The sequence below is a fragment of the Antedon bifida genome, chromosome 5 (assembly GCF_963402885.1).
Source record: "Antedon bifida chromosome 5, ecAntBifi1.1, whole genome shotgun sequence".
Classification (NCBI taxonomy): domain Eukaryota; kingdom Metazoa; phylum Echinodermata; class Crinoidea; order Comatulida; family Antedonidae; genus Antedon; species Antedon bifida.
Genome location: NC_136230.1, coordinates 527970 through 547084, shown reverse-complemented (window position 1 = coordinate 547084; position 19115 = coordinate 527970). Strand labels below are relative to the sequence as shown.

The following is a 19115-nucleotide window of genomic DNA, read 5'->3' as shown; positions in this document are numbered from 1 at the left end:
TGGAAAGGGGGACGTATAATTCTGTGAACCCCAAACACAGTGGCCGCATGCCTTTAACTCTATTCCACCGACCAGCGTGGGAATCGAACCCACGACATACGTGTTGTCAACACGACGCTCAGGCGACTGAGCTAACTGATCATTTTGGTTTTAACAAGCTTAATGTGATATTTATGATGAAATGATGAATTACGTAATACACGTAGAAATAGACTATTATCAGCTGTTCAGTCATGTACTACTTTGTGGCCTAACGGGTAATGCTCAGCTTTGGGTGCTCTCAGCTATAGTAGTTTGGGTTCGAACCTCTACGGATATTTTTTTTTTAGATAAAAAAAAAATAAATAAATAAATTATTTTTTTCCTGTTATTTTGAAAAAGAGATATTCTGAGGGTTGTAAATGTCAGGCCTAAACAAGTGGACCTTTTTTATAATCAGAAACAAAGTTGCATGGCACTATTTATCATTAAATAGACTGCCATAAAACATCTAAAAGAAGCTCATGTGCTCCTTCATTTTTAGTACTCTTGGGTGGCCTTCTTTTCCACATGGAGTTCTTTTCGAGAGTACTTTTGCAAACTAAAAGAAGGGAGCTGATAGGTTCCCGGCCGGAAAATGTTTTATTTACATGATTTGAGCAATCTTCTAATGTAAAGAATTAACAACAACAAAATTTAACAGTGTGGCGTGTTGACCGCGAATGACTAAAATACCATCTTCCCCATAATACACCTGCACAAACTCATTTGCATAACAACGCACGGTATACCAAACTGTTTAAAATAGAGCTGCAAGGTCTCTGGAAAAGACATCTATTATTTTTTCAAACAACATGTATAAGAATCTTCAGTACCCCACCATGCTTGGGGCTGAGCAAAGACAATTAAAAAAAAATAGAGCTGCATAGGTTCCCGCCCGAAAAAATGGCACTTTACATGATTTTAAATTATATGAAACAAACTATATAAGACTCACCAGGACAATAGAGCTTGTCCCCGTAAAGTGCACCTATAATTCATTGAAATATGAAATTAAATATTAAGTCTCCAGTATTAGCCCATCATGGTTGGGGCAGAGCTAATAATGAAGAGCAAAGAATTGCACTTATACTTATAACTATACATAATCACCTATGATAATAATAATAATAATAATAATAATAATAATAATAATAATAATAATAATAATAATAATAATAATAATAATAATAATAATAATAATAATAATAATAATAATAATAATAATAATAATAATAATAATAATAATAATAATAATAATAATAATAATAATAATAATAATAATAATAATAATAATAATAATAATAATAATAATAATAATAATAATAATAATAATAATAATAATAATAATAATAATAATAATAATAATAATAATAATAATAATAATAATAATAATAATAATAATAATAATAATAATAATAATAATAATAATAATAATAATAATAATAATAATAATAATAATAATAATAATAATAATAATAATAATAATAATAATAATAATAATAATAATAATAATAATAATAATAATAATAATAATAATAATAATAATAATAATAATAATAATAATAATAATAATAATAATAATAATAATAATAATAATAATAATAATAATAATAATAATAATAATAATAATAATAATAATAATAATAATAATAATAATAATAATAATAATAATAATAATAATAATAATAATAAACAGTATTTATATAGCGCCTAATGGATCACTGACCCCTCTAGGTGCTTTATAATGTTAAAATTTGAATTACCCAGATGCGACTTCAACATTTTAGGTGGGGTTTTATACTTTAAAACTCGACTTCGTATAAGGCCTAGCCCGGCGGCGGAATTAGTCTAAGCTTCGAAATTGGTCTAGAAATCGGCATCTTTGCAAATGTTCTATATTTGATCTTATTTCACTCTCCATTAACCATATACAAAAACCATCGGAGACAAACTATCTGTTTAAAACATGTTTATTCCGAAGACGGTGCGGCCATACACACCAACTACCATAAAAGTTTATTCATAATACAATACAATATCTTGCATGAATCGGACATTTTCGCTACCAATGTAGCAACATTGATTAACAAAATCAAAATTTAACAGTGTGGCGTGTTGACCGCGAATGACTAACAATACCATATTACCCACACACCTGCACAACCATTGCATAACAACGCACGGCATACCAAAAAACCGTTTCGTACACCTGCGATGAAAATATGAAATTCAATTTCTTTTAAAATTGAGGGCGGCAAACATAAAATTTCCGAGATCGAATACAGGTTGAAAAAAAAATTAAATAAAAAAAAAGATGTTAAATGTGCTCTCCCTGCCTCAGCACTAAGGCCCTGCCACAGCCTTTTGGGGTCGTTTCCAGCACATCACCAGATGCATTGATGTTGTCGCCTCATGATGTGTGGTGGAAAGGGGGACGTATAATTCTGTGAACCCCAAACACAGTGGCCGCATGCCTTTAACTCTATTCCACCGACCAGCGTGGGAATCGAACCCACGACACACGTGTTGTCAACACGACGCTCAGGCGACTGAGCTACCGGTCATTTTGGTTTTAACAAAGTTAATAGGATATTTATGACGTAATGATGAATTACGTAACACACGTATAAATAGACTATTATCAGCTGTTCAGTCATGTACTACTGTGGCGTAACGGGTAATGCTCAGGTTTGGGTGCTTTCATCTCTAGTAGATTGGGTTCAAACCTCTAAGGATATTTTTTTTTTTTTTTTTTTGGAATTGAAAATAAATATTGTTTTTCTTTGATTTTGAAAGAGATATTTTGAGGGTTGTAAATGTCAGGCCTAAACAAGTGGACCTTTTTTAAAATCAGAAACAAAGTTTAATGGCATTATTTTCCATTAAATACACTGCCATAAAACCTCGAAAAGAAGCCCACGTGCTCCTTCATTTTCAGTACTCTTGGGTGGGCTTCTTTTCCACATGGGAGTTCTTTTCGAGATTAATTTTGCAAACTAAAAGAGAAGGGCTGCTAGGTTCCCGCCTAGAAAATGTTTTATTTACATGATTTGAACAATCTTCTAATGTAAAGATTAACAACATCAAAATTTAACATTGTGGCGTGTTGACCGCGAATGACTAACATACCATCTTCCCCATAATACACCTGCACAAACTCATTTGCATAACAACGTACGGCGTACCAAACTGTTTAAAATAGAGCTGCAAGGTCCCCGGAAATGACATCTATTATTTTTTCAAACAACATGTATAAGAATATTCAGTACCCCACCATGCTTGACTGAGCAAAGACAATTTTGATAAATAGAGCTGCATAGGTTCACCCCCGAAAAAATGGAACTTTACGTGATTTTAAATTATGATTTTAAAACAAACTGTATAAAACTCACACTAGGACAATACAGCTTGTCCCCTGAAAGTGCACCTATTCATTGAAGTATGAAATTAAATATTAAGTCTCCAGTACTAGCCCATCGTTGGGGCAGAGCTAATAATGAAAATAGAGCCCAGAATTGCACTTATACTTATACTATGTTTTATGTACCACAAAATCGGAAGGCCCCAAAAAAGGTTATCAGGTTTCATATGCTAGATTTTTTGCAAAAATACTAGGAAAAATGCTAGATCATGGGAAATATGTTTCAGAATTGGTTTTCCCGAATTATGCCAGATTATGCTAGATTTTCTAAAATTATACCTAGCATAATGGTCATGCCAAATGGGTCAAATTATGCTTAAATTATACTGTATCTATGTTTAAAACATATTTATTATGGCCATACACGCCAACTACCATAAACTTGTATTCATAACATATTAACAATGCATATCTTGCATGAAACTGATATTTCAAAATACAGTATAATGAGGTGCGGTAAAATAATATGTAAAGCACAGTAGCGTGTTGACCGCAAAACAATCTTCACCAGCAAAATTTAACAGTGTGGCGTGTTGACCGCGAAAATGACTAACAATACCATCTTTCCAACACTACACCTGCACAGCCATTACGTAACAACGAACGGCATACCAAACCGTTTCGTACACCTGCGATGAAAAAAAACTTCAATGTCATTTAAAATTGAGGGCGCCAAACAGAAAATTTACGCGATCGAATACAGGTTGAAAAAAGAAATTAAATTAAAAAGATGTTAAATGTGCTCTCCCTGCCTCAGCACTAAGGCCCTGCCACAGCCTTTTGGGGTCGTTTCCAGCACATCACCAGATGCATTGCCCAGTTTTGAGTGCTCAGCTGGGGTTTGAACCTCTACGGATATTTTTTTTATGAATTGGGTTTTTTTTGAAAGAGAGATATTTGGAGGGTTGAAAATGTCAGGCCTAGGCAAGTGGACCTCAAATCATAAACAAAAGTGTATGGGATTAATTTTTCCATTAAATAGACACCATAAAACCCCGAAACAAAATCAAAATTTAACTTTTAAATTTAATTTTGTGGCGTGTTCACCGCAGTAGGACTAACAATACCATCTTCCCCATTACACCTGCACAAACTCATTTGCATAACAACGCAGGGCTTACCAAACTGTTTAAAATAGCTGCGAGGTCCCCAGAAATGACATCTATAGTACTTTGAAAAATGATATATAAGAGTCTTCACTACCCCACCATTATTGAGGCAGAGCAAAAACAATTTTGAAAAAATATTTATTGAAATATGAAATTAAATATTAAGTCTCCAGTTAAGCTCACCATGGTTGGGGCAGAGCTAAGAATGAAAGCTTAGTCCTCGGAAATTATGAAACGAAATATATAAGTCTTCAGGACCAGCCATACAATGGTGATTGTTTCCCAAGTGTGAGACATGCAATGCATGCGGCCGTGACGGTAATTCAACAAAACAAAATTATGAAATACAAACAGAGCGAGCACACAAAAGCCTACTTACTAATTTTAATATTTCTATAATTTAGAAAACAATTAGAATTATCACCTTTGATAATTAAAATGTTAAATTTCAACTATCTAAATGCGAATTTTAGGTTGGGTTTTAAAAAACTCGACTTCATATGCTTCAATTTCGAAGATCTGCTTAAAACATATTTATTTATTTATTTATTCTATCATAGTAGGCCTACAATACAATATCTTGCATGAAACGGATATTTAAAAATACACTATAATGTGTAACGGTAGAATTATAATATTCTAATGTAAAAGATTAACAAAATAAAAATTGAACAGTGTTGTGTGTTGATCGCGAATGACTAACAATACCATCTTTCCCACAGCACATGTGCACACTCATTTGCATAACAAACGTACGGCATACCAAACTACGATGAGATAAAATTAATTCTCTTCTAAACACGTAACGAAGAGAATTAAAATTCCCTTTTTTTACATTAAAATAAATTGAGGGCGCTAAACATAAAATTTAAACCATCAAAGCAGTTGGCGAGAGCCAAAAAAAAAAGATGGTAAATGTGCTCTCCCTGCCTCAGCACTAAGGCCCTGCCACAGCCTTTTGGGGTCGTTTCCACCACATCACCAGATGCATTGATGTTGTCGCCTCATGATGTGTGGTGGAAAGGGGGACGTATGATTTGTGAACCCCAAACACAGTGGCTCGCATAGCCTTAACTCTATTCCACCGACCAGTGTGGGAATCGAACCCACGACATACGTGTGTTAACACGACGGTCAGACGACTGAGCTAACTGATCATTTTGGTTTTAGCAAGGTTAATAAGATATTAATGACGTAATGATGAATTACGTAATACACGTATAAATAGACTATTATCAGCTGTTCCGTCATGTACTTTGTGGCTTAACGGGTAATGCCCAGTTTTGAGTACTATCGGCTGGGGTTCGAACCTCGACGGGTATTTTTTTTTTATGAATATTGTATTTTTTTTTAAAGAGAGATTTCTGACACTGTATTGTCGAACAGTATTCAAATATGCTTAATCAATGTAAAAATACTTTTAAAATAATAATTCATCAATTCTTATATTTTATTATCTCGTAAAAACTAGTAGGTTTAAGCGTATACACACATTCTCACGTGTATGTCATTGCGTACACATTATGAAGACGTGTCACATGACAAACGCAGTAAAATATTCACAAACATTCCACCAATCAACTTACGGCTATTCACAATCTTATCGGCCTAGACATTCAATGTACGTACGTATACTTTTTGTATAAACGCACCGTCACTGCGTACGTATACGCCCATGAATGACAGCCTCGTTATGAAGACGTGTCACATGACAAACGTAATAAATATTCACAAATATTCCACTAATCAACTTAAGGCTATCCACAGTCTATTGACCTGCATAGTCAATGTACGACCTCTTTAAGAGAACGCAGCCAATGGCACACATTATAATGACCGCCGTTGTTATGCAAATGAGTTGTGCAGGTGTATTGTGGAAGATGAATGTTAGTCATTCGCGGTCAACACGCCACACTGTTAAATTTTGATTTTGTTAATCTTTATTAGAAATTCAAATAATGTAAAGAAACAATTTTACGAGCGGAAACCTATACAGCTTCCCTCCTTTAATTTGCAAATGGTAGTCTATTTAATGGAAAATGAATGTGTTTCTGATTTTAAAAACGGTCCATTAATTCATGCTTAGTCCTGACATTTTCAACCCTCTAAATATCTCTCTTTCACAATAGAAAAAAAAATCATTTTCCATTAAATAAAAAATAAGTATCCGTAGAGGTTCGAACCCAATCTCGAGAGAGCTGATAGTACACAAAACTGAGCAGCATTACCAGTTACGCCACAAAGTATACATGAATGAAAAGCTGATAATAGTCCATTTATACTTTTTCGTCATTTTTTTTGTCACATAAAGTTTGATGTGTGTTTTTGTAGACACAACAGCTGTACTTTATGAAATGACGCAGTACGACCCCAACGTCAGACCACAAACAAACAGCAATGGCGACTTCCATTATTCGGAACGTGTTCAAGTTTATAAGGGTTTATTCCTTTGAGTCATCAACTTGTAGAAAAAGTATATATGTAGTATATTTTAAATAATATATGTTTTTAGATAGATAGCGAAAAACTGTATTAAGCCTAACTAGCCTAGCTAGGCCCTCGCTCGAGTCTAGCCTAACTAAACTACTAGAATAGAGAGGGCCTACTATATATACTATAGTCTATAGACTAGGCCTAGGCCCACTACTAGCTAGGGCGCCTTTCTAGCCTCTCCCCTAGAGAGTAGTAGTTAGGCCCCTACTAACCAGGCCTAGGCTAAAACAAACAAACTAACTAGGCTAGAGCTTAGACTAAGCCTCAAATTAGGCATTTATTTTATATAGCCTAACTAAAACCAGGTGTGGCCTATGTTTGTAATTTTTATTATTTAATAATTTTATTAATAATTTCAGATTTGGTTATTTCATGCAGAGCATACGGTTTTAAATCAACCATTTCAAAAAATCCCTTGAGATGTGTTTCACAGTCGCAGGTAAACAAGAAGCCCCTGTCAACACATTCATTAGATGACGATGTACTACAGGGCCATGGAGAAGACACTGAGGTGTTTGAGCCAATAAATCCAGATAAAGGAGCTCAAGAATTACTTTTAATCAAACCACCTGTTCAGCCAGAAAATCCGAGATGTGTCCGAGCTGCAATTATTGGCACTCCGAATGCTGGAAAATCAACACTTGTAAATACACTTCTTGGTAGAAGGGTAAGAAAAATGAAGCTAGAGATATACACTGTACCAATAATTTGTATAAAGTTAACATTCATTCTTCTGAAAATTAGACCATTGTTATGTATATATGGAATGCCATTGTTTTTAATGCCACTTGTTTGTAATCCTTCTAAAATCACCACAATAATACATACATGAACCTATTTTATACAGATATGTGCAGTATCAAAGAAAGTACACACTACACGTCGCCAAGCAACAGCAGTGCTGACAGAATGTGATACTCAAGTGGTAAGGAGAATAATGGAAATCTCTATAAACTTCCTGGGTGAAATCCCCCTTTTTGACAGCTATAATAAAATGAACTACTCTTTGATATCTATTTTTGACAGAATAATAACTGTTTATTTATAATAAACAAAATTCAATTTTTAAATTCTTTTTAAATGTTTATAGATCATTTTGGATACTCCCGGAATGGTGAATATGAGTTCAGCTAGACGGTAACAGTTTAAAAAAAAACATATTTTTTAAAAATTCAGTAGTAGTAGATATACTAGATGTTTCTTGGGCGGGGGCTATTGAGTAAAGGGCCCTTAAATAAGTTTAGGACGATGGATTAACTCTACTGTACCTGTCAACTTCCTTCAAAAGCAGAATCACATCGTTATCAAATGTTCTTTTATTATTAGCCATGCTTTGCCAAGAGAGCTGATTGTATCACCCAAGTCTACTCTGTCAATTGCCGATTTAAGTAAGTGAATTACTGAATACAAAAAAAAACAACTCAAAAACTACAAGAAAGAATTTGTTTACATTGTATTCTAGTGTATTGTACTTGATATGTTTATCGTCGTTTTTAGAATTGTTTTTTAACATCTTCCATCTATATTACAGTCATAGTGATTGTAGATGTAGCTGATAAATGGACATGTAAAAAGATCAGTACGGACATTCTAATAGAACTTAACAACTTTAGAGAAACTCCTTGCATTCTTGTCTTAAACAAAGTAGACATGTTGAAAAACAAACAGAGTCTTGTGGAACTAACGGCATTGTTGACAGATGGTATCATTGAAGGCAAAGCAATCGAAATGAGTGATAGATTGACTCAGAAACTTCTTAAAAATAGAGGGTTTAGAAATAAATACTTGCAGTACAAAGGAATAGGTGAGGAAACTGAATTAAATGAACAGAAGGATAAAGAACTTGAGGTGACTGAAGGAGGAGAAACAGAAGAAAGACTTGACATTGCCTCATCTAAAGAAGAAAGACTATCAGAACATTCAAAGAGCTGTGATGTGGAAAACAGTTTAGAAGATTTAAATAATGAAAGTTTACATAATATGAGAACAAATAACCAATTAGATTCTGAGGAATTGTCCAATCATCATCTAGAAGAAAGTACATTAAATCATAATGATGAACAAATTGTTTTTGAGAATCACGAGATTGGATTAAACTCGGAAAAAGCAGAATTTCTAAATCAATATATTAACAATCTAAATGGCATATCAAAGGTATATCGACCAAAAGAAACGGACAACACTGATGATGAAAAAAACCAACAATTAGAAGCTAATAGAAGAAAAAGAGAGTTGTTTAAGGAATTTAAAAGCCGTAGAGGATGGCATCTCTTTGAGAAGGTTTTTATGATTTCGGCCAAAACTGGAGATGGTGTCCAAGAGCTGAAGGTATCATTAATTTGTTTTGCTTACTGATGCATGTTTCATTCATTCATACACATTTATTCAGTTATAACAATAACAAATGGGGCCTGCACTAAAAGCAAAAGCTTGTCTCATGAGTTTAAATAATTATGTTGTTTATTAGTTTTGAAATTCACAATTATGTTTTATTTATATAGGAGTTTGTAATTGATAAAGCTACGCCACAAGAATGGGAGTATCATAAGAAAGTAGTTACAGATCTTAGTCCGCTACAGATTCTTGAAGATGCCATTAGAGAACAACTTTTGGAATGTCTTGAACAAGAAATTCCTTACAACATTGATCAGGTGCGATTTTGAACAAGTGTGGTCTTTATTGTTTAAAGTTAGAATAAACTCTACTAAAGTTACCATGTGTTTCTAAAAGGAACAGTATGGTTGAGAATGTTTTGACGTTTTGGTAGTTATGTTACAAGCGTTATCTTGTCCGTGTCCTTGTCAAATTCTTGTACAGTACTTCCATTGTCTGTCTATGAGACTTGTAAGCTGTTTATATTATTTTTATTTTACTTCTCCCATTGCATTGCATTGTATTCATGATACACTGACATAGATCAATAGGTAGACTTGCCCCAAGTCTGTATTGTCTATTGTTTATGTGAATACACAAGCATTATACATATGAAAAGCAATGTGTGTTAAAATGTTTATCTTTTTCCCAAATATCAAGTTGAAATTCAGTCTAAAGAACATAGACTAGCTAATAAGTTTGTTGTGGATACATTTCCATATTCCTTTAAATGCAAATGATTTTTTTTATTTCCTGCAGCGAAATATATACTGGGATTATGATGAAAGTGGTACTTTGCTAATCAACCAGAAACTTATCTGCTACAAAAAGTCACATTATGTAAGTACTGTTTTGTTTTTATGATGACTGCTAACATTAATTGTGACTTGATTAATTGATTACATGTTTTGCTTCTGATAATGTACTTGTTTGTACTGTGTACTCAAATCACAGAGAATTACTAAGGTTTCTTCATGTGTAAAGTTACCATTACTTATTATTAGTAAGGGTGATACATCTGACCAATCTGCTTAGCTCCTTCAGATGCAAAGTAGTACTCTATGATTATGACCATATGATGATTATGACATGCAATGATTATAAGGATGATAACAACTCATTTTATTTTTACAGGGATCAATTCTGCGAAGGATCCGTACGATTGCTAGATGTAGTGAGCAAGACCTCATGGACGCATTCCACTGTGATATTATGCTGAAATTAAGCGTTGTCTTGGCAAAATAGAATTGATTAAATTATAAGCACGCAAACAAAAACAAATGTGTTGTGAAATCTTCTGGGATTTACAGATTAGAAGCACCGAACTTGAGACAACGCCCTTCTGGTGACAGTTTTCTGGAATTAAATGATACGATGTACTGTCAAATATAAAATTAGTTAGTTATTATTATATGTGACCCGATCTCGCAAAACCCTCTCTTTGTCGGCAATTCAAAATTCACGTAATCAGTCAAAATACGTCCAAATCGACTACCCTGGCAGATTACATGTTTTTGCATTTTCGAAATATTTCACTATTTAAGAATACGTCTACCTGATTTAAACTCCCGAAATTTAATTAAAATTATGAAAAAAGAGAGTTTTAAAAACATGTATTTTCCTCAAGCCTAACAATTTATTCACGATCTACGCTAACATTTTGCGTAAATTCAGTTGAAAGTTGCAGAGTTTGACGACATTTTGATCGCCAGTTCGCTGCACAATGTTGAAAGGTCACACATCAAAATAAAGCTCATCCATTTGACATTCCAAATATGGAAGTTTTAGGGCGGAGTTTGAAGAAGGAACCAATGAAAACTTTGATTTACTATGACATAATTTCAGAAAATTCGGTTCTTCGAAGTTTCTGGAACAGCGAACTGCCTGTGTTGCTATGGCGCATCATCGCAATAACAAACGTTATTGGTCAACGCGCTAGATATTATACGCTCTACGCGCGGAAATAAAAAGTTGTTTACATTTTTGTGAGGTTATTTTCATTTTACACACAGCATGTCGTAAATTGGAATAAAAACGATTTTAATATTCAAAGTAAAGTGTTCTGCAATAGCTGTAGCCTGTATTTGTTTATTCCATAGTAAAATAGACAAGTCAAAAACAATTCACGTCATAAATTCAATTGTATTTTCTATATTTTTTTGGGCTATAGGCCTTAATTTTATTATGGTTGTAGGCCTACTACTACTGGGCTTAGCTTTATTGTCAATAAATAATTTTCTTTATACATTTTATATATCCAATCGGCTCTTAATTATTTATTTAATTTATTGTCCAGTCCTTTCATCTTAAATGTTTTTTAAACTCATTGGATTCAAGTCCAAACATTACAGCGAATCTTCCAAGTTATAAAACAAACAAATGTATTAAATCGTCAATACAATGTAAGTAGCTAGCAAGCTGTGACTCTGCAAGGCGCCAAACTTGTCTAGGCTAGTTTACTACTAACGCCAGCCCCAATGTCGATGCACCGCTGCCATACACGGCCTGATGAACACCCATCAGTAGGTCTTACAGGCGATGACGGCGAAAATCTGAATAGGCCTAGCTAGGCCTGCTTGGTTTTTCGCTGTTGATATCGTAAACACCTCCGAAACCAGTTAAAATAAGCTTGACGTTATAATGCTGTTTTTCAATAGTGCAAAATAGTTAATTCGAGTGACTAAATAGGTTAAAACGGCGTCTGAAATCAGTCAAATTGACTATGATGTGCACGCTGCTATTATATCGCACACACTTCCTGGTATGACGTCATTGTGTCTTAGACCAAAATACCGCGTTGCTACGGAGTGAGTTTTCAGCGTGTATCAAAAAGAATTTCATTGCAAACTTCAAACGCGATTTTCTCGTAAACTAATTAGTTATCCGCTTGGTATACCAAGCGGATAACTCCTTGTAATTGTATGAGATCAATATTTTTGGTTATCCGCAACCGTAAGGTATTGCGGATAACCCTTGTTATTGTAAATATCTTTTTTTTTTTTCATCTTCTTTGTTCTTCTTTCTTTCCCGGAATTTTGTTGCACGCATATCTCTCATCCTTGTCAACATAAGATTGTATAACTTTGTCAAAAGATTGACCTGTAGCTGTAGATGTGCAAGAAACTTCGTTATATGACGTTAGAGTCGCGCAGCGTAAGTTACGCGCGATTTTATGAATTTCAAAGATTGATCATAGAGTATAAACCAAAAGTCATTTTGTATTGACACTTGGTGAAAATTTAAGTTATATCAAGGGCAAACTTTCTATGGATTAAAAATGACATGTTTCACAAGAAGTTACGCGCGCACGCGCATTTAAAATTTCAAAATGCGCAAAATTAATTTCTAATCAACTTTCTACGCTGATGATGACATTTTGAGCATGTCAAAAATTACCACGCGCGCGAAAAAATTTACGCGTAAGGTGCGCACGGAGCATGAAAATCATGTGTTTTTCTCTTGAATTATGATTTTACAGCCTTACCTAGTCATTTTAAAAAAGATTGACATCATTTCAAATTAAAATGACGTCATACGAACATGTTGATTTAGACCATTTGCGTGCATTTTAGTTGAAAAAGTGACAAAATATTGTCAAAATTATGTCTATTTTGAATCTATTATAGCTCTTCAGGATCATCCATGACCCCCAATTTTTTTAATTTAATATGCAAGCAGATATGTTGTAGATATGAATTCATGCAGAATCTTTACCCCTCGGATGTTATGACGTCATCGTATGGCCACACGAATGTAAAATATAGGATTTTTTACTCTTTCGTTATTGCTCATCACATTAAATAGAGCGCATCTCGCTTATACGAATTCCATTTCCTCCGATATTTTAATAATGTCTAGGACAATCAACTATCTTTTGTATGAGTTAAAAATATTTTAATTTTTATAACGTCATCATGTCTAAAAATGTAAATAACGTGGGTCACTTAATTTCATCTTTACAGTAAATTTCAATCTGTTATAGCTCGTCAGAATAAAAAGTGATAATCATGATTAAAACGTTTTCTGAAAGCTATTGGATTGTAGATACGAATTCATGTGAATATTTTACCAATCAGATGTCATGACGACGTCATAAGGCCAGTTGAATTCAAAAAGTCATATTTTCATCTCTTGCGTAAAAGTTCATTGCGTTTAAACGAGAACGCATCTCACTTTTACGTGCCCAAAATTCTTCAAATTTGTATTAATGTAATTAATTAGATAATTATCTTCTAAAATTGTTATTTTATATGTTAATTTGATGATGTCATCGTGTTAATAATTGGATTTAAAAGATGGGTCTAGTAATTTCGTCTATGCTACACTGTATATAACATATACAGTGTATTCTGTAAATACTGTAATATGATGTATGCTACAAAATAGGTACAATTCAGCACTGTAAACATATTTATTTCATGTCATAGGATGGCATAATAATTGTCGAGGTTCATATAGTTTAAAGTATGTGCATGTTGCGTTTGCGCGGATAACCCGAACTCGTCAAAGTGACGAGTTCAAATCTAGTTGGTTATCCGCAACTTAGTTGCGGATAACCCATGTGATTGTAAATATCTTTTTTTTCATCTTCTTCTTTGTTATTCTTCTTTCTTTCCCGGATTTTTGTGCGTCGCATATCCCCTATTGCTTGTGAATATATCTTTTGTATAACTTTGTCATTATATGGACATTTACCTGAAGTTGTGCACCTCCATATTTTTAATGACGTTAGAGTCGCGCAGCGTAAGTTACGCGCAATTTTATGAATTTCAATGATTGGTCATAGATTATAAACCAAAAGTCATTTTGTATTGACACTTGGTAAAAATTTAAGTCATATCAAGGGCAAACTTTCTATGGATTAAAAATAACATGTTTCACAAGAAGTTACGCGCGCACGCGCATTTAAAAATTCAAAATGCGCAAAATTAATTTCTAATCAACTTTCTACGCTGATCATGACATTTTGAGCATGTCAAAAATTCCCACGCGCGCGAAAAATTTTACGCGTAAGGTGCGCACGGAGCATGAAAAACATGTTTTTTTCTCTTGAATTGTGATTTTCCAGCCTTTCCTAGTCATTTAAAAAAAGATTGACATCATTTCAAATTAAAATGACGTCATACGAACACGTTGATTTATAACATTTGCGCGCGTTTTAGTTGAAAAAGTTACAAAATATTGTCAAATATATGCCTATTTTGAATCTATTATAGCTCTTCAGGATCGAAGGTGACCCCCAATTTTTTTAACTTATTATGCAAGAAGATAAATTGTAGATATGAATTCATGCAGAATTTTTACCTCTCGGATGTTATGACGTCATCGTATGGCCACACGAATGTAAAATATAGGATTTTTTACTGTTTCGTTATTGCTCATCACATTAAATAGAGCGCATCTCGCTTATACGTATTCCATTTCACCCGATATTTTAATACTGTCTAAGTCAATTAACTATCTTTCGCATGAGTTAAAAATATTTTAATTTTTATGACGTTATCATGTCTAAAAATGTAAATAACGTGGGTCACCTATTTTCATCTTTACAGTAAATTTCAATCTGTTATAGCTCGTCAGAATAAAAAGTGATAATCATAATTAAAAGGTTTTCTGGAAGCTATTGGATTGTAGATACGAATTCATGTGAACATTTTTCAAATCAGATGTTGTGACGTCATCATATAGCTAGTTGAATAAAAAAAGTCGTATTTTCATCTCTTGCGTAAAAGTTCATTGCGTTTAAGCGAGAGCGCATCTCACTTTCACGTGCCCAAAATTCTTCAAATTTGTATTAATGTAATTATTTAGATAATTATCTTCTAAAATAGTTATCTTTATAAGTCAATTTGATGACGTCATCGTGTTAATAATTGGCTTTAAAAGATGGGTCTCGTAATTTCGTCTATGTATTCTGTAAATACTGTAATATGCTGTATGCTACAAAATAGGTACAATTCAGCACTGTAAACATATTTAATTCATGTCATAGGATGGCATAATCATTTTCGGCGTTCATATATTTTAAACGTATGTGCGTGTTGCGTTTGCGCGGATAACCCGAACTCGTCAAAGTGACGAGTTCAAATCTAGTTTTTCTGTATTATTCTTCTTTCCTTCCTTCCTTTTTGTGAGTCGTGTTCCTCTAAAATGTGTAAACATAACATTTCATAACTTTGACAACATATGGGCATTTACGTGAAGTTGTGCACCTCCTATTTTTGAATGACGTCATAGTTGCGCAACGTGACTTATGCGCAATTTTATGAATTTCAATGATTGATCATAGATTAAAAACCAAAAGTCATTTAGTATTGACACTTTGACAAAATTTAAGTCATATCAGGGGCAAACTTTCTACGGATTAAAAATGGCATGTTTGACAAGAAGTTACGCGCGCACGCGCATTTAAAATTTCAAAATGCGCAAAATTAATTTCTAATCAACTTTTTACGCGTTTCTTGTCATTTTGAGCATGTCAAAAATTCCCACGGGCGCGCAATTTTTTATGCGCGCGGTGCGCACATAGCGTTAAAAACATATTTTTTTCTCTTGAATTATATTTTTCAAGCCTTTCCCAGTGATTTTGAAAACAATTTAGACCTTTTCCAGTTTAAATAACGCCATACGAACACGTTGAATTAGACAATTCGTGCGCGTTTTTTATGAAAAAGCTTAAAAAATCGTCAAAATTATGTCTTTTTTTAAACAGTCATAGTTTCTAAAGTAAACCGTTAACCGTTTATTTTTATTACAAAATCTAGAAGTTGATGAGTTGTAGATATCGGATCATGCATCAATAAGGCTAAAAAAACATTGTGACGTCATCGTATGGCCACACGAATGTAAAATATAGGATTTTTGTCTCTTTCGTTATTGCTCATCACATTCAATGGAGCGCATCGCGCTTATCTGTATTCCTTTTTCTCCTACATTTATATATTGTGTAGGTCAATCAACTTTCTTTAGCATGAGATAAAAATATTTTAATTTTTATGACGTCATCATGCCTAAAAATTTTAATTACGTGGGTCATTAATTTCATCTTTACAGTAAATTTTAATCTGTAATAGCTCGTAAGAATAAAATGTGATAATCACGATTAAAACGTTTTCTGGAAGCTATTGGATTGTAGATACGAATTCATGTAAACATTTTGCCAATCGGATGTTGTGACGTCATCATATGGCCAGTTGAATAAAAAAAGTCGTATTTTCATATTTTGCGTAATAGTTCATCACATTTAAAAGGGTGCGCATCTATATTTTACGTATTCAAATTTCTTCTACACGTTAATATGTTGTTCCTGAGATAATTTCCTTCTGAAATTGCTATCTAAGTGTTTCATTTTGATACCGTCGCCATGTTAAAAATTGGAATAAATGGCGGGTCCCGTAATTTCACCTATTCTACACTGTATGTAATATGTATACAGCTTATACTGTTTGCATGTATATACTATATGACACAAAATTCAGCACTAACAGCATGTCATATTCTTCAGTTCTTGTCATAATGCCATAATCTTTATCTGTGTGCAATATTCCAACGTATGACGTGCACGTGGCGTTTGTCGTGGTGCGGATAACTAACTCGTCAAAGTGACGAGTTTCATGTCTAGTTGAATGATTTGTAAGTTTTTAAAATGTAATAACTTTTTAAATATTTACTCAATTTTTATGAAATAAACACCACTACAACGCTTATGATTCAAATAATCCAAATATATAAAAAAATACAAAATGAATATTTCCGACAAAAGTAGGGTTTTGCCAGATCGGGTCACATATGGTGATGAATAAATGTACATGTTATTAATCAATACACACCTTAAAATAAAAAAAAATCTAGTACAGTAATATGAAGGAGTGTTAGGTGCTTGTTTTCAGTGGAGCTGTAGTTTGGTGAATAACATGCTTGCCTTTCATTTCCAAGCTATCGCTTTTGGAAGCACATGAAATATGTTTTTTAAAAACAACAATATTAGCTATGAAATGCTTCTGAGTATAATAAAATAACATTTAAAAAATAAGTAGCTCTTATGTAATTCTTTTTTTGTTCAAAGTAATGTATAGAGTATAGTACAATGGAATGAACATTGTTTTCATTCCATATACATAAAAAGAATTTGGGTATTAAAATAAATTAGCTATGTATCAGATAATTTATTTTGTTTGAAACTTCAACTTCAACTTCAACTTTATTTTCCAAATAATATTTTGTTTTACAATGATAAATAATATTAAATTTTAAAACATAAGGAAGGAGCTAGAAAATAGTGTAAACACTAATCAAGTCCAGCCCCTTTTACATAAATTATACTTAACTAAATTTTACAACTATGGGCAATAATTTCTTTAACACAGGCCTAAAAATAAAAACTTAATAAGTTAAAACAATCCCATTTATATATTTTAAAATTTAAATATTACTACACTTTTTCATAAATAAGATAAATAAAATAAATAATTATATAACTAAAGTAAGAATTGCTTTAATTTCCGTTTAAATATAATTTTAGAGTCATGTTTAATATTTTCTGGTATCTCGTTCCATGAATTAGCACCAGAATATCGGACAGAAAATTGACCAACATTACTTTTGTATTTTGGAATGGCAAGATTTCCCCTTGCTTGAAAGCTCTGCACTATCAAACTAGTTTGACAAAAAAATGTGATGTGCCCAAATATGGTAGTGATATGACATCATCATGTCATGAAACAACAATATTTAACAAAATATTGTTTCAATCCATAGAGATATTATAGTTCTCACGGGCGAACATTCATTAATTCTGATTGGTTTCGAAATTATCCACGTCACAAGATGAATATTAATACGCACGTGCGATTCGCGCGCGAATAATGGAAAAACGTGGTGTACCGCACAATATAAAACATAAACCCTAACAATTGTGGACAAGAGGGTTCCAGACTCGCCTCGTACCGTCGAGGTCGAGCCCGTTAAAAGTCTTATTTAGTTACAAAGTACAAGAATTAATTGATTGACATTAATTGCCGGTTCAAAATTATTAATAGAAATGACGATCCTTTAGGCATTATCCCTCCTTTTTAATAATTACAAGAGTTGAGTCCTTAAATCCTTGAGGGAGGGCGAGTTTGATCCCATCCCAAATATATTAATGCAAACAATTCCTATAGTCATAGTCATCTCATCGAATTAAAAAAAAAAGATTTTTAATTCCAGTCTCGATTTATAAATTTTTTAGTGTTTTATAATAAAAAAAACGGTGCGCTCCTAAAATAGTAAAACTAAAAGCAAGCATGTGTACGTTCTCGACGATTATTTCGCAATGGTATTTTGTTATTATTTACGTGAATTTTTCTCCTCCTCCATGCCAACAAATTACACAATAACACAATTTGGAATGATGAATTGCAAAATAAATCTAGACTTATTTTTTATAGACCATGACTCTACCACCGATGTATTGCGAAATACTAACTTTGGTCATAATGTGTTGACCAATCAAAATCCTTGTTCTTATGTCGACAAAGGGAGGGAATAACGTAGCCAGATCCCATTCTTCACTCTACATAACATTCCGCCCTTTATATAATTATATTAATATTGTTTAAACCAGCATGACTTTAAAAAATAATATCAGTAAAATATTGTTTTTTTAATTTTGAAGGTTAGAAATAAGTTTGTGAGAATTTTGATTTCTAACTGTGGAC

At 32.9% G+C, this 19115-nt stretch overlaps 1 protein-coding gene across 1 annotated transcript; it reads left to right on the top strand.

Annotated features, from left to right (window-relative positions):
* Positions 1-6928: 6928 nt before the first annotated feature.
* On the top strand, positions 6929-11309 carry LOC144842754 (GTPase Era, mitochondrial-like). The gene is made up of 9 exons (XM_078699274.1): positions 6929-7024; positions 7404-7711; positions 7892-7969; positions 8135-8181; positions 8371-8432; positions 8576-9372; positions 9546-9695; positions 10177-10257; positions 10552-11309. The coding sequence occupies exons 1-9, from the start codon at positions 6949-6951 to the stop codon at positions 10660-10662; spliced, it is 1710 nt and encodes a 569-aa protein (XP_078555400.1). The 5' UTR covers positions 6929-6948; the 3' UTR covers positions 10663-11309.
* The last annotated feature ends 7806 nt before the right edge of the window (positions 11310-19115 follow it).

What these genes read in the sequence shown, in the direction of transcription:
- LOC144842754 (XM_078699274.1), top strand. Translation starts at nt 6,949, where the DNA reads ATGGCGACTTCCATTATTCGGAACGTGTTCAAGTTTATAAGGGTTTAT. An exon ending in CAGAATGTGATACTCAAGTG is followed by an intron (nt 7,970 to 8,134) that starts GTAAGGAGAATA and finishes AAATGTTTATAG; the next exon opens with ATCATTTTGGATACTCCCGG. An exon ending in GCTACAAAAAGTCACATTAT is followed by an intron (nt 10,258 to 10,551) that starts GTAAGTACTGTT and finishes TTATTTTTACAG; the next exon opens with GGATCAATTCTGCGAAGGAT.